Source organism: Panthera onca, chromosome A2 (genome assembly GCF_046562875.1).
Source record: "Panthera onca isolate mPanOnc1 chromosome A2, mPanOnc1 haplotype 2, whole genome shotgun sequence".
In the NCBI taxonomy this organism is placed as follows: Eukaryota; Metazoa; Chordata; class Mammalia; order Carnivora; family Felidae; genus Panthera; species Panthera onca.
In genome coordinates, this window is record NC_138340.1 from 135,212,769 (window position 1) to 135,227,994 (window position 15,226).

Genomic DNA, 15,226 nt, shown 5'->3' on the forward strand with positions numbered 1-15,226 from the left:
ACCATTAGAGGGTGTTTCCCATTTAATGGGAATTATTTAATTAAATTTACTTAATTTAATTCAAAATAAGAGCTTTGAATTGACAGGGAATATTCTTCATTTTTTAAAGAAAATTTCACTCATGATGCTGGACAAATGAGAGGCCATGCACATCTTGCTTCTGTACCTTCATCTATATATTGTTATAGTTTATTGGATTTTTAGTTTTAGCTTTTTCTTCCGCTTTCCCTGCAGATATGTTTCCCCACCCACCCTGCTCTATTTTGTTTCCTTTACTGCACAGAAGCTTTTTATTTTGATGTAGTCCCACTTGTTTATTTTGACTTTGTTGCCTATGCTTTTGGTGTCATATCCAAGGAATCATTAACCATGTCAAGATTTACCCAGGAGGGTGATGCTTTTCTGCCAGTGATTCATCACTCTACACAAACCTGCGTTTTTACTAATGCTACGTACCCTTAATATGCTACAACCACATTGCAAGTATTTCCCTGCAAAGAGACACCTTTTTGGTTTAGAGAATATTTTGTTAACTCCAGGGTGCTAAAGATAAATTTTCATTTTCTGGCAACTTTCCAAAACAAGAGTAACGTACTGGTTTGTTACAAGCAGTGTTAGATTTTTTTTCACCTCTGTAGTGGTGTTATAAAAATAAATTTCTTATTACTTTAGAAAAAAAATATAAGGAAGTTATTCATAGTGCTATCATCTTGTCATATCTAAGACTATTTCCTTCTAGCTTTATTTCCCCGTGCATTTTTAATACTTAGGAATCATAATCACATAGCATATACATATTTAAAAACATTAACATGGGGCTCTAAACTTGTACTTTATGGTTGGGAATTGTGGGTTATATTTATTCTTTTTGGAGGAGGAGCATAGATTTTCATAGTTCTTTGACCTTAAAAAGGCTATCTTCTAACTTACCATTAACGTCCAAATCTGTTAGCCATGTGCCATCAAACACTTTAAAATTTTCTTAGTAACTGTTTTCTGAATGATTTACTTCCTTACTTTTTGTCAAAAAACACATATCATGAAATCTACCTTCTTAACAAATGTTTAAGTGTACAGTGTAGTATTGTTAACTGCATGCACATTGTTGTAACACGGATCTTTAGGACGACTAAAACCCCATGCCCACTGGACCAGCACCTCTCCATTCCTCCCTCCTCCCAGCCCCTGGTAACCACCATTGTATTTTCTGCTTCTGAGTGTGACTACTTTAGATACCTCATCCAAGTGGAATCATGCAGTGTTTGTCCCGTGACTTGTCTCACCTATCATAATGTCCTCTAGGCTCTTCTATGTCACAGCACAGGACAGGATTCCCATCTTCTTTAAGGCTGAATAGTATTACATTGTGTGTGTGTATTACATTTTCTTTATCCATCCATCTGTTGATGGAAATTTAGGTTGCTTCTACTTTTTTGCTACTGCGAATAATGATGCAATGAACACCGGAGTGCAAATATCTCTTCAAGACCCTGTTTTCAGTTCTTTTAGATGAATACCCAGAGTAGGATCACTGGATCATATGGTAGTTCTATTTTTAATCTTTTGAGGAAGCTCCACACTGTTTTCCATAGTGGCTGTACCATTTTGCATTCCTACTAACAGTGCACAAGGGTTCTAATTTCTTCCCTTTCTCACTAACACTTGTTACAGTCTTTTTTTTTTTTTTTTTTTTTTGACAATGGCCTCATACATCCTAACTTGTATGAGGTGATAGCTCATTGTGGTTTTGATTTATACTTCCCTGATAATTTGTGATTTTGAGCATCTTTTTGTGTACCTGTTGGCCATCTGTATGTCTTCTTTGGAGAAATGGCTATTTAAGTCTCTTACCCATTTTTTTAATCAAGTTATTTTGTTTGGTTTGGTTTTTTGCTATCCAATTGTAGGAGTTTCCTGTGTATTGGGGATATTAACCCCTTATCAGATGTACAGTTGCAAATATTTGCTTCCGTTTCATATGTTGCTTTTTCACTCTGTTGATTGTTTCCTTTGCTGCACAAAGGCTCTTTACTTTGATATAGTCCCACTTGTCTATTTTTACTTATGTCGCCTGTGCTTTTGGTGTCATATCCAAAAAATCATTGCCAAGACCAATGTTATGAAGTTTCTCCCTGTGTTTATCACTAGGGGTTTTATAGTTTCAGGTCTTACATTTAAATCTTAAATGTATTTCAAGTTGATTTTTGTGTATGGTATAAGATAAAGGTCCAATTTCATTCTCATGCATGTGGAATCCAGTTTTCCCAGCATTATTTGTTGAAGAGAATGATTTAATTCTTGTGTTCTCTATTGCAGACATCAGGTGGTCAAGTCCAATAGCAAATCTTTTGGGCATAAAAATATTTGGGTCTTTATGTTATTTCCTTAGGATAGATATGCAAAATGAGAAATACTACATAACTTATTGAAACACATCAGGGCTCTTAATATTTATTGCCAAATTGCTTACCTAAAAAGATTGTGGTAGTTTACAGCCCCCGTCCCCAATCAGCAGGTAACCCCTTCTTTACCATTTTGTCACACCCTTACCAGCAGTGAGCAGTTTGCTTAAGACAGAGAAAACAAAGAAAACAAACATTTATGATTTTATTAGGTACAAATAGAGTTCTGTACTTTTAATTTGCATTTCTTTGCCACTACTAGTAAGATGGAACATTGTTAGCCATCTACTTTTATTCTTTTTTGAATTGTCAGGCCCATTATGCAGACTTCCTGTTGTTACCAAGAGAACATATTAGTATAATGATAGAGCGAAGAGTAGCAACATAAAGGTAGGCAGACCTATGAAGTGTCATTGAAAGGGTCCAAAAGTATTTGAAACAAGGACTCTCACTACTTCCTGTCCATGGTCCGAAGGGAACCGTGGGAAGAGGGAGTTGATTAGCTCCCTGCCTGTTTCCTTTTTGATAAAATGGGGATAAAAATAAAGGCTTCATAGGTCTGATGAAAAGTAAATGGAATTACATTGTGTAACCCATCCAGTACATGTGTTGGGCTTTCATCACCTTTTCCCTGGTACTTTTTAGCTCTATTTCTGCATTGGCTGGCTGGGCTACCATAGATGCTGCCTAGAAAAATGCAGTAACAAGTACTTCTTGAAACATCTAGTGTGAAGGACAACTAGAGAGTGTAACAGTGGCATTGCAATGCCCCTGACCTTGAGTACCCACGAGGTCCCTTTAGGCCTAGAGATTTGAGAGGAGGCTCTAGCATGTTTCTGGCTACAGCTAATGCCTTCTGGAATTCCCTGTTTGCAACCATTGGTAAGTCCTTTGCTTGTGGCTGATTAAGAGTTGCCCATTTCCAACCTCTGTCTCCTTTTTTTCTGGAATAGCCATCCCTGCTCTTTGCCACCAAAGCAACAATGACACATAACTAATAATGATTTTTTTTTTTTTTTTAAACATTTTATTTATTTTTGGGACAGAGAGAGACAGAGCATGAACGGGGGAGGGGCAGAGAGAGAGGGAGACACAGAATCGGAAACAGGCTCCAGGCTCCGAGCCATCAGCCCAGAGCCTGACGCGGGGCTCGAACTCACGGACCGCGAGATCGTGACCTGGCTGAAGTCGGACGCTTAACCGACTGCGCCACCCAGGCGCCCCAATAATGATTTTTTAAAGCAATAAACTTTTCCTCCTAATACAATCTTACATGAAGCCTTAATGAACAAAGCAAGTAAAAGTAGAACTGTTGTGATTGAAACTGGGATGAGAAAACAGGTAGCCCAGCAACCCCAAGGCACCTTTGCATATACAGTTTAGAAAATAACAGAAGCCCGTGGCCGATCACTACCACCACAGGAAAACCCCAAGCTTGTGAGGTCTCACACCTAGAACTGGAGGCTCCACACGCATTCAGAGGAGCAGCGGGGGGCTGAGGAAGTCCCAGCTGCTTGAGATGCCTGGGTGCTATGCGTGGAGCTGTTGAGGGAGAAAAATGCAGAAAAATCACCAGCACCAATGAAGGGAAAGCTTTTATCTTCATCTTGCCTAAAGTATGCTATGGGCTCTTCCTAATGGTCCCACCCTGGGGGCAGCTGGGTGTGCAAGGGGGCAGTCCCTGAGCGTGCTGGGGGAAGAGGGCTTGTCATGCTCCTGAAGCTCATTTTACTAGCAGGACAGCCCCGGCTTGACAAAATATTGATGTGAGGGTCCAGCCTACTAGATATGTAGTTTTTAAATTATAAGTCTCAGAGTGTGGGAAGTCATGAAAAAGCAGAGAGGAAAGAATGAAAATGTTATGACAGAAATGCATTCCTGGTAAAAATTTACATTAAAAAAAACCTCATCTAATGTTAATCTAGAAATTCTTATTTCATGGGGATTTTAAGAGGCTTGTGGGGAAAACATCCTGGTAATTGTATATGCTAATGGAGTATCCACAGGACCTTGTTAGAGTGATGGAAATTCTATTTCATGCAAACACTAATGCAGTCCTCCCTTCATGTCTTGGTAAAGCTGATTGACAGAGTATAAAATTGCTTTTTAATCCAATTTAGGAAACAAAACGTGTAGTGGGTTTTAACATTTAAAAATGCTTGAAGCGTGGAAGCAGAAACTCAAAATACTCTGGCAGATTGTCTGTGATATTGTATATCAATGGTACATTTCAGAAATATTATTTCAATATAAGTTTCTTTGAATTGAGTCATATTTTGTTCCAAAGCTTTTTTGGATTAGAGAAAGGAGAATGTATTGTGGAAATATGACCTAGAGGAAAGTGAGCAGAAACCAGTTTTTAGCTACGTTTCTCAGGAATAGACAGTTTTTAAAAGGTCTCTTTCTCTAACAAAAAGCACTGTTGCTGCTCCCACCAAGGCCACTGCCATCAAGGTTACCTCTTCCTTGGTCACCAGATCCTTTGGTCTCTTGTCAAACCTTATCCTACATCATGTCTCCTCAGCGTTCTGCCCCACTGACCACTTTTTCTACCACAAGCTGTATTGGTTAGCTCCATACTGCCTTCTCTCTGGCTTTCTCTGCATTTCTGGGCCCTCTCCTCCTACATCACTTCCTCCCCTGCCCGTCCCTCAGGTTGGTTCTCTGGGAGCATCATTCACTACCCATCCTTTTCTTTCTTGAAGCTCTCCTGGGAGATCTAGGCGCTCCTGCTGCTCCATCACCCGCCTCTCCCTGCACACCCAAATCCCTGTCTCCAGCTTCTCTTCCAGGCTCGAGACCTGCACACCCCCACTGCCTTTAGGCTGTCACTCCAGGAACTCCAACTGTCCTTTTGTGTCTTTATCTCAGCTAACTATCTCACATTATTCTGGTATCCTAAACTAGAAATTTCACAGTCACCCTGAATGCCTTTTCTTGCCTTCAGATTCAGCCTGGCACCAAGTCCTGGGGAAGTCTGCCTCAGTTTTGTCACCCCCTCACCCAAACCATGACAGAAGCTTTCAAGACTTTGCTAATTTCAATCTCATTCCTGTCCAGTGGTTCTACACGTGACTTGCCCATTTCTTTCAAAGCCACAAACTGTACCAACTCATTTCTCAATTGCCCACTGCAGCAGTTTTCAAACTGTCTTCCTAGGAGCCATAAGAATCCCTCGGACCTCCCTTGGGTCCTTCCCCCAGGGCTCCCCACAGCTTTGTTTTACATCAGTTTCACATACTCTCTGTCATGTTTCTCTTTTTCTTTTGACCAAATTTTTTCTGTTTCTCAAAGTTTGAAAACCATGGAATAAACTCTGAGTGAAGGTCACACTCTGGAGCATATCATGGAAGACCTGTTTACAATCTACTTTTCCTGCTTCCCTTGGAGAGTAGCATAAAACCTGAGTTCCAGTGACCATTTGTGCAGCCCTGCTCGAGCTACTTAACTTCCCAGTGCCTTCATTTTCCCATGTATAAACCGGGAATCATATTATTTGCGTCGCAGAGCTTTTGTAAGGCGTACCTGAGGTAACACTTGATTCTTGTTAGTGCTTCGTCAGTGTCGGCAGTGACTGCCATGTCAGTACTTAAGGTCCTCGTGATTACAAGCATATTATGCCCCTTCATGCTTTGGTGCCTCTGCCCAGCCTTGCAGGGACTTCTGCCCCCCTCCCCAACCCCCGCCGTTGTTGGAGGTAAACTAATTTGTTTAGTAAGACTGACTCATACTTTCCTTCTTCTGTGAAACCTTCTCAGACACAACGCCTCTCATTTGCTACCAGTACTAAGTCAAGTTGACCCTTAAACAAGGCAGGGGTGAAGGGTGACAACTCCCCATGCAGTTGAAAATCCACATATAACTTTTGACTCTCTAAAAACTTAACTACTAGGAACCTACTACTATTGACTAGAAGCCTTACCAATAACATATCTTGTATGTTGTATGTACTGTATACTATATTCTTAGAATAAACTAAGCTAGAGAAAAGAAAATCATAAGGAAAACATATTTACAGTACTATAATGCATTTATTGAAAAAAATCCACATGTAAGTTGACCCACACAGTTCATACCCATATTGTGCAAGTGTCAGCTGTACGTACCTCTTATTAAGGCAGTCATCGTGTTGAATTTTATTGTTTCTTTGTCTTTACACACACACAGACACACACACACTCCTACAAAGATTAGGGATCATCCATCTAGGGACCTGACCAATTCATGCCCATGCCCTTTAGGTGCCTTTGAGGTGTGCTGTAGGTGCTCCCATAGGTGTGTCATTAGAGTACCCTGTGGGAACTCCCATATCTTTCCTTGTGATGCGTTGTGGACATTCCTGTATCTTTTGAATGTAGCAGAGTAACTGATGAATAGGTAAGTGAGCCAGCAAGAAGCAGCTACCTTGTGAAGAGGGCCCCTGAGTGGTGATTTGGCAATTCAGCTTGGCATTGTGCTTGTTTCCAGATTGGTTAGTTAGGGACCCCAGTAACCAGTTCTTTTCAGCTGACCTGCCACTACTGTAAAATTGCTGAAGTATTTAACCTAAAAACAGACTCCGTAGTTTATGGGACACACACACACACACACACACACAAAGAAACATAACTTACCTCCACAGTAATATGAACATTTCATTTTTTTTGTTGGCAAAAGTAGCTACTATTTAGTGAACGCTTAGGTGCCAGGTACTGTGTCAATACTTTACATATATTATCCTACATAATCTTCAAAAGTTAAAACTGGAAAGATGTGTATTTTCATTATTCTAACAGATGAGCAGGCTGAGGTTGAAAGAAATAAGGTAACTTGTCCACGGTCTCAGAATGGGACAATAGAGCCGGGATTCAAACGGTGGGTCAAAGTGTCAGCGGGCAGGGGGCATGGTGCTGTGCGTCTCATTCCCCATCACAGCATGACCCAAGAGAGCCATGGGTACTTGTGGTATTTTTGTCCTGTTCCAATGTGGGTCTTACTGAGTCCAGGGAGTAGGCAACATTGAAACTCAAAATATATAGCATGTCTTCCAAATAGCACTAGTTTTATTCTCTGAACTCTTTACTGGTATTTTTAAAGCATCTTTTCTGGGCTTTTAGCCTCTCTCAGGTTTAGTTGTACCAAAGCACTGTAATCATACAAAAATTACTGTCCCTGGTTATCTTTTTGTTTGTTTGTTTGTTTGTATGGCTTGTTTTTTATGTTTTCACTGCAAGTTTAGAAAAGAGGTTTGTATTACATATGTACATACACACATATGTACGTATATAGAGAGAGAGAAAGAGAGAAATAAAAATGACTTATTACAGAAAACTTAGAAAGCACCAAAAAAGCACAAAAAGAAATTAATCTCCCATAAAATCAAATATTTAACCACCATTAACATTCAATCTGTAACTTTCCAAAGTTTTAATACCCACATATACATTTTTAATTACCAAAATCATAATCTGTATGAAACACTTATTTTTTTCATTTGGCAATATATCATGAACATTTTCTCATGCTAGTATTCTTCCACGAGCTGATTTTTGGGAGCAGCCTGGTAACCATCATCTAAATGTGCTAAAATTTACCTAAATGTATTGAATTTACCTAAGTTTAGCTAAATGTGCTAAAATTAATCTATACTTTCTCATTTTGTTTGTTTCCGTTTTTTTTCTAATGATTTTCATATGACTTCTGTTGTTGGTATTTAAAATCCAAAAAAACCCAAAAACAAAACAAAACGGGGTGGGGTATGAATTAATTCCTTGACATTAATATCTATGGTGAAGTGTAACCTTGGGATCATTTTCACTCAAATTGTTATAGAATTTTAGAACCTTAACACAAGAGAACTGAGCAGTCACCTGGGGTGGCCTCTGATGGGCCAGATCTCCTGACAGGTGAGCTGTCTCTGCTTACATCCCTCCATAAAAAGGCACTAATCAGCTCCTCTTTATATGTTCTGACTTTATATGTTCCTATGGACATAAGGAATCATACTCTGACAAATAGGTTTTGAAAGTTGCTTCCGAAAACTCTAGAAGCCTGAACTTCAAGATCAATGTGATTTGAGAATCTGGGAAGGAAGTTAGAGGCAGGGTGGTGGCAAGATAGCACGGAATGCTGGCTTAGCTAATAGGAGCCAAATAATTATTACAGACAGGCAGAGAGTGTTCTCTGATTTGCGAGCTACAGCTATTCTAATTGATTTCTGCATATTTGTGGATAGGGATCTGCCCTCTTCCATTTATTTTTCTCTTGACAAGTAAGATGTGAAATGTTGTTCCATGCCTTTCTAATTTAAACGTTGCACATGTTGAGAACCGATCTTGCCAGCCATTTTTAAGCCTGGCCAAAAACATAACACATTGTTGTTATTAGCCTTCATCATCTGGTTAGAGCCAACATTTTGTTTGGAACTATACTGGAGTATAAATCTCCTTTATAGGCATAACCTATTTCTGCCATAAAGTAGATTCGATGAGAAGATAACTAAGTGTCCTTGGTGAGTTGCTCTGGTTAGCCTCATGAGGCTGATTAGAGCAAGGATGCCCACTTTGAGAGACTCGTTAGGAAGTGAGATTCATGCTCTTGAGGATCTAATGATTCAGCTGAGGGGAAAGGCACATAGATAACGAATTTAAGGCAATGTGTGAAAAGTACACATACACAAAGATCAGATGCAGCTTAGAGGAAAAACAGAGCATTACCTCATGACCCGATTTTGGGCTATGGACAATGATGTCCTTGAAGCCATATGTACCACATTCAGCCTGCAAGCTGAGTAAACCATCTGTCTCACACACATGTGTACTATTTTCCAAGTATATTTAGATGCCCTGGTGGCCAGCAATGCTTTTAAATGAATTCTTGCTTTATTACATTTATTGTAGCTTTTTGCCATATTGTGTATTTTCAATCGATAGATACTCTACTTATAATTCCTATCATGGGTGTCTATAAAGTTTTTTATGTTAAAAGTTGTTTTAGTTACTTGAAGATTGGAAACTCTCATTGTCTACAACAGTGCTGTGCAGTAGAACCTTCTATGTTAATAGAAATGTCTCTGCATTGTCCAATATGGTAGTCTTTAACTATATGCTGCCCTTGAGGACTTGGAATATGGCTAGTGGGACTGAGGAAATGAATTTTTAATTTTATTTGATTTTAATCAATTTAAATTTAAATAGTCACATGTGGGAGATGCTACCATATTGGGTAATGCAGATCTATTATATCCTTTTATAGGTAACTTTCTACTCCTCTACACACACACAGGTTTTCTTTACCCCGCCCTGACCAAATGTTATGCCCAGAATTCATGATCTCCAAAGACCAACAGGGAGCTGAGTCCGATGCAAAAGCAAAGAGCCTGTATTCGAGCTAGCTCGAGCTCAATCCCCTACCTGCACCGACACAGCGGTGAGATACCTGACTTTGTTTCAATGTCTACCCACAAATGTGGGTGGCTACCAGGCCTACTTCTTCTCAGGGGCCCCTATTCCTGACAGTTCATTAGGTCAAGAGAAGAGTTCTCTTGTAGATGCTTAATGCAATCACTTTAAAAGGCTTTCCTAATCATAGACATAAAAAGAATGGTAGTTTACACTTTTCTTTCAGCCACCATCTGACTCTCAGAGACTTGAAGAAGTTTCTGTATAACTGGGCCACATGCACTAATGGTTTTCATATTTAGTTTGTTTCGGAGTTCATACAACATGTTCTTTCTTTAAAAATTGACTGGTAGGCAGCGTGGCTATAATTAATTAAATAATTAAATAATAATTAATAATTAAATAATTATTAGAAACTCAGAAATAAAATCTTATCCTAGGGCTCATCTTAGGCAAGAAAATTTCCCTTTCCTTTGTTCTTTTTTTTTTTTAATGTTTATTTTTGAGAGAGAGAGAGAGAGAGAGAGAGCGAGCGAGCCAGCAGGGGAGGGGCAGATTGAGAGGAGACACAGAATCTGAAGCAGGCTCCAGGCTCAGAGCTGTCAGCACACAGCCCAATGCGGGTCTTGAACCCACAAACCGTGAGATCATGACCTGAGCTGAAGTCGGACGCTTAACCAACTGAGCCACCCAGGCGCCCCACCCTTTCCTTTGTTCCGATGATTATGAAGAGTAACCAAATGATTTTTCTTCTCTTACTCTGAAACAATTAATTAATACAATTAATTAATAGCACTTTACCCGTTCTATATCTTTCTCATGACTCATTGCCTTGGATTCTTTTAAGAACATCATGAGCAGTGACAACATACAGTGTAATAGCTTCGTTTGAGGTAACAAGATCATGAGAGGATAGCCAAGTATCTCTGAACATAAAATTCACCCTGATATTTATATTATGGTTGCTATTCATTATAAATGTAGTACTGGTTGGATTACTAGGTAACTCAAAATTGTAATTTTCCCCAAAGGACTTTTGTTCTGCACTGTTTGAAAACAAGATGGAGGAAGACAGTGACTTGTAGAATTTAAAAAGCCATATGACCAAAAAGTTCTTTTGGAACTCATACTTGAGAAGTTCCCATTAAAGCAATAAACACCTTTCATGGACCAGTCTGGGAAGAGGTCTTCCTATGGGGGGTCTTTCTGTCGAAGGAGGGCCATTTATGCACACCCAACCAAGTGAGATGGCTGCACCGCTCTTCTCTGCTACACTCTGGGCAGGCAGTCTCACTTTTTTGCCCTGCCTGATGTGAGGCCTGAGCTTAGACATCTCTTCACAGAACAGACCCAGAGTGAGGAAAGTTTCACTTGCTGAACCAGGAGGGCAGAAGTGTCCTCCTGGCTCCTGCCAGGCAGTGCATCCCAATACTGGGTGCACCAACAGGAGAGGAAGCTTAGAGGCAACTACACTCAGAGTGCCCAAAGCACATAGATCCCCAGTGAGATGATAACAGAGCACTGATAGGTGTATCATAACCTCCATCTTGTATACCGGGATTCTTCCATTCTTCACCCTCTGTCGTAAATTCCACTGACAGATAAATCCATAGGCAGTTGTTTCCGACATTAAAGTTGTTGAACATCTCTTCTGCTAGCACTTCCTTTTACTGTGTTTGTCCCATTTTCATTAAACACATCCCTCCATCATCTGCTGATGTCCATTCTGAAGGAGATGCATGGATTGTTGTGATGGTGGTGGTGTGTGTGTATGTGTGTGTGAGGAGTGAAGCCCAGGGAAGAGGCAGCCAGCAAAAAGAAGTTAACATTCGCAAGTATAAAACACCACCCTAAATTTGCTTCCCTTTCTATTCTGTTGTAAACACCAAAGAATTCATTCTGGCCCTGTGCTCCCATCTCCTTTGTGGAAGAGAGGAATGAGGAGGCATAAGCTGAGGGCCCTTCAGACTTTGGGAAAGATCTAAAAGAACAGTATAATTTGGGGTCTGTGCCGTTCCCCTCCCTGGGGTCTTCCTGGGCTCGGGCTGCCACACCTCCTCCCTCTGCATGTGAACAACGATGCGTGGCTCTTTTCACAGGACTAGGTCCTTCTCCTTGGTAAGTCTGTACAGAAAAGTTAATGGGCAGTGCTAGTCAGTCTCTCTAGTACAGTCAGTTCAGTCATATGACTTAACCTTCATGTGTCCATTTTACATATTTTCATTCTGGTTACAAAATTATATCAACTTGTTGTGTCTTCTAAATTTTCCTTTTTGCCGTTTGAGTCTCCATATATTTCTTTGATTAGAGTATCTTACCCTCAAAGCCTCTGATCTTCACTGTAGGAAACTAGTACAAGGCTAACTATCTGTTAGCAAACTTTGGGTTGCTGGATGATTTCATAATTGCCTTTAAATGTACTAACAAGGATGCAAGTTTGATGAAATGCTTATGAGTGGTGGCTTTAGAGAAATCAACCTCTATTCTCAGTATTGAATTCCACGCTACTAATGTATTAATGCATCTGTCTCCTGCCTTTTTTATTTCAGTACCTACTAGAAATGAAAAGCTTAATTCTACCCCCAGAACATATCCTGAAGCGAGGGGACAGTGAAGCAATAGCATATGCGTTCTTTCATCTGGCGCACTGGAAGAGGGTGGAAGGGGCTTTGAATCTTTTGCATTGTACGTGGGAAGGCAGTAAGTAATTTTCTTTCTTTGAAACATTTTTTTAAGAGCATGAAAAGATGCCAAACTGTTTTTACCCTGAATGTTCGTGATGAATAATGACGATTTGCATATCTATAGCTCTTCTTCTCTGCAATGTTCTATCACTGAGAGAGGATGGTTAATGAGGCTCTTCAGTTCCCCAGCAGTGGTAGGTGTTACTGAGGCGATGCCATCCTTAAACCTTAAAAAAGCAAGTTTTACAATAGATGGGATGAATCTGGACTGTTCTGGCAGAGGAGCATTCTATAACTGGAAAACCCTCTTTGGAGACCCGGACACCCCCTCAGCTTCAGGGGAATCTTTGGCTTGGGGTTAGGCCTCGGGCTGGGCTCTGACTACCACTTCTGGATGGCTTTTCTAGAAGGATTGACTAAAGAGCCACAGTTATCCTCCAGTGGAGCTGGGTCTGCAGTTATGCTTCAGAACAAGAGCAGTGGCCACAGGACCCTCGTGTTTGGTGGCAAGTGGAACATTGGTGTGTTAATGGATAATGCCTATCGGCTAGATGTAGGGATAAATCGGTCTGAGTATGTGGCAGGCATAACCGTTCTGTGAAGGAGAAGAGGCTTTAATTGTAGGTGAGACAACGCTCCCTGTCCTGGAGGAGCGTCTCATCTAGTTGGGAGGAGTAACCAGCAGACAGCAGCTGCCCAGTGATCTTTTCAGAAGGGAGAGGTCTGTGGGGTGGAGGAGTCATGGGTAACCTTATAGGTCATATGGAATTTGAACCAAGCCTTGAAGAACTAGGACAGTGTCATAAGCAAGGACACTGTGCTAAGTGGCAGGGCTGTTTGGAAGAATGCAAATTGAGAGGAAAGGCCCAAGACTACAGATTACTGGACGATATGTGCATTGACAGACTGTTATTAGTTTAAGCAAAACAAATGCAACATGTAGCATGGGGTGTTTTTTTTTTTTTTTTTCCCCTCTCATAGGGAAACAAAACAAGTATTAATCTTTTGATAATTTTTTCTTAGTTCACTCCTACTCTGATCAGCCTCACAAAGGAATGTCTTTTTAATCCCTTTCACTCTGTTTATCTTTGCTGCTTCCATTTTTATTTTGATAATCTTCTGCTCTTCCCTTTTCCTGCCCCACCCGAATCCAACAGGAATCCAAATTGATGCAGGAAGGGGGCGGGGTTGGGGGGGTGGGCAGCCACAGGGAATGGGGTAAAAGTAAGTTGACAGAGATGGGACTCATGTTGACTGAAAGTTTTTTGCTTAGTTTTGAAAATACTTCTTTAGAGAATTGATAGTGAGTTTACTTAAATAATTTGCTATTTATAACTTGAGTGATGTTGACTTGGTTGATGCTTCCTCCCCCCCCCCCCCAAATAAGTGTAATAACACACTTCAGGTGTCCCGGTCCTATGTTAAGACAGCTCACTCCACTGAGGGCATGTGTAGGCGTGTGTACAGTCCCCACTGGGTTTGGTTTATTACTGCATTTAAGGTGTTCTGCCCAAAAAGGACAAAAGGAATTTTTGTTTAAACACAAGAAAGAGAGAGAAAAAGCCTAGCAAGATTGAACATTAGAGGCCTCAACTAGGGTTAGCTGTGGAAAAATTAAGTGGATTGATTGGCTAACCAAATAAAGATATAGTCATAGATTAGCATTTGGGAAACATAGCAAAATTGATAAGAAAGTTACAGTTGTATCGAAAGGATCAAAACAGGGAGGCAAGAAATGATAGAGACATGGTGTTAGGAATGGCATAACCATAAAAAAAAATCCCCTCAGGAATAACTGGAAATTTTGTTTGGAAATGAGTTACCCATATAATCAGATAACAATGGGGAGATTCTCTGAATCAACTGGGAAGGACAATGAGATCTGAAGAAATATGCAGTAACCTGGTGAGCTCCAAAATCTAGCAGAGTGGGAATGTTAGGGGAATGTAATTACCTCAGATTTTATTGGAATGAAGAGAGGAGATAAATATTTAGACATAAACCAGGATAGCAAGGCAGTCAGGGACCTCAAAGAAAGAGAAATTCTGCATTTGATCCTTACGGATAAATAGAAACCACTCCAAGGAAGTTACACTACTTACTATTAAGTTTTTGAAAAGAGAGTCCTACCATGCAGTTCTAGATGGGAACTGTGTGAGTGCTTCCTAGGCACAGGTGTCTTGGAGAATACCAACCACCTTCAAGAGTGGGCGTACAGCTGGGTAATTTACCAAGAGTTTCATGTCCATCATTTCATGTACTCTTCCTGACAACATTCTGAGTTAGACCGGAGAGAGAGAGAGGTGGCCACCTCAGTTGTGTAAGAGAGGACCACGGCCCCCGAGAGGAGTGGCTTATTGTAAGTCTCGCAGCCCCTGTTGTTGGAGCTAGGATGTAAACCCAGGTCCACTTTCTCTTCAGGCTTCTTTTCTATAATACCAGCTATGTAGCTTTTGCCTGAATAGATTAAGCATAAGAGGATCAGTTATCTCTGAGACATTTGCTTGGAAGCTTCAATTTACACCACAACTTATAGGCTCGGGAGTACTTACTCCTCTTCTAGTGTTTAGAAAGTTAATCATTCTATATAAAATTGTATTTTTGTTGTGGAATGTTGACTTAAATATTTTAAATGTAGAACGAGCCCAATTTTATAAAAAATAAATTCTACATATAAACAAAGGAAAGAGACTGGAAATAAATGCATCTTTAAGTGGACTTTAAGAGATTTTTTCCTTCATATTTGTATTTTTCCAGTCTT

General features: G+C 40.3%; 1 protein-coding gene across 10 annotated transcripts in view; it reads left to right on the forward strand.

Moving 5' to 3' along the window:
• ST7 (suppression of tumorigenicity 7) overlaps positions 1-15,226 on the forward strand; it is a 268,935-nt gene that overhangs the window by 236,039 nt on the left and 17,670 nt on the right. For all 10 annotated transcript variants that reach the window (XM_078440197.2, XM_078440188.2, XM_078440192.2 and 7 more), the window contains one exon: positions 12,331-12,481. In XM_078440197.2, the coding sequence (XP_078296323.1) occupies positions 12,331-12,481 (151 nt within the window). The remainder of the gene's footprint in view (positions 1-12,330; positions 12,482-15,226) is intronic.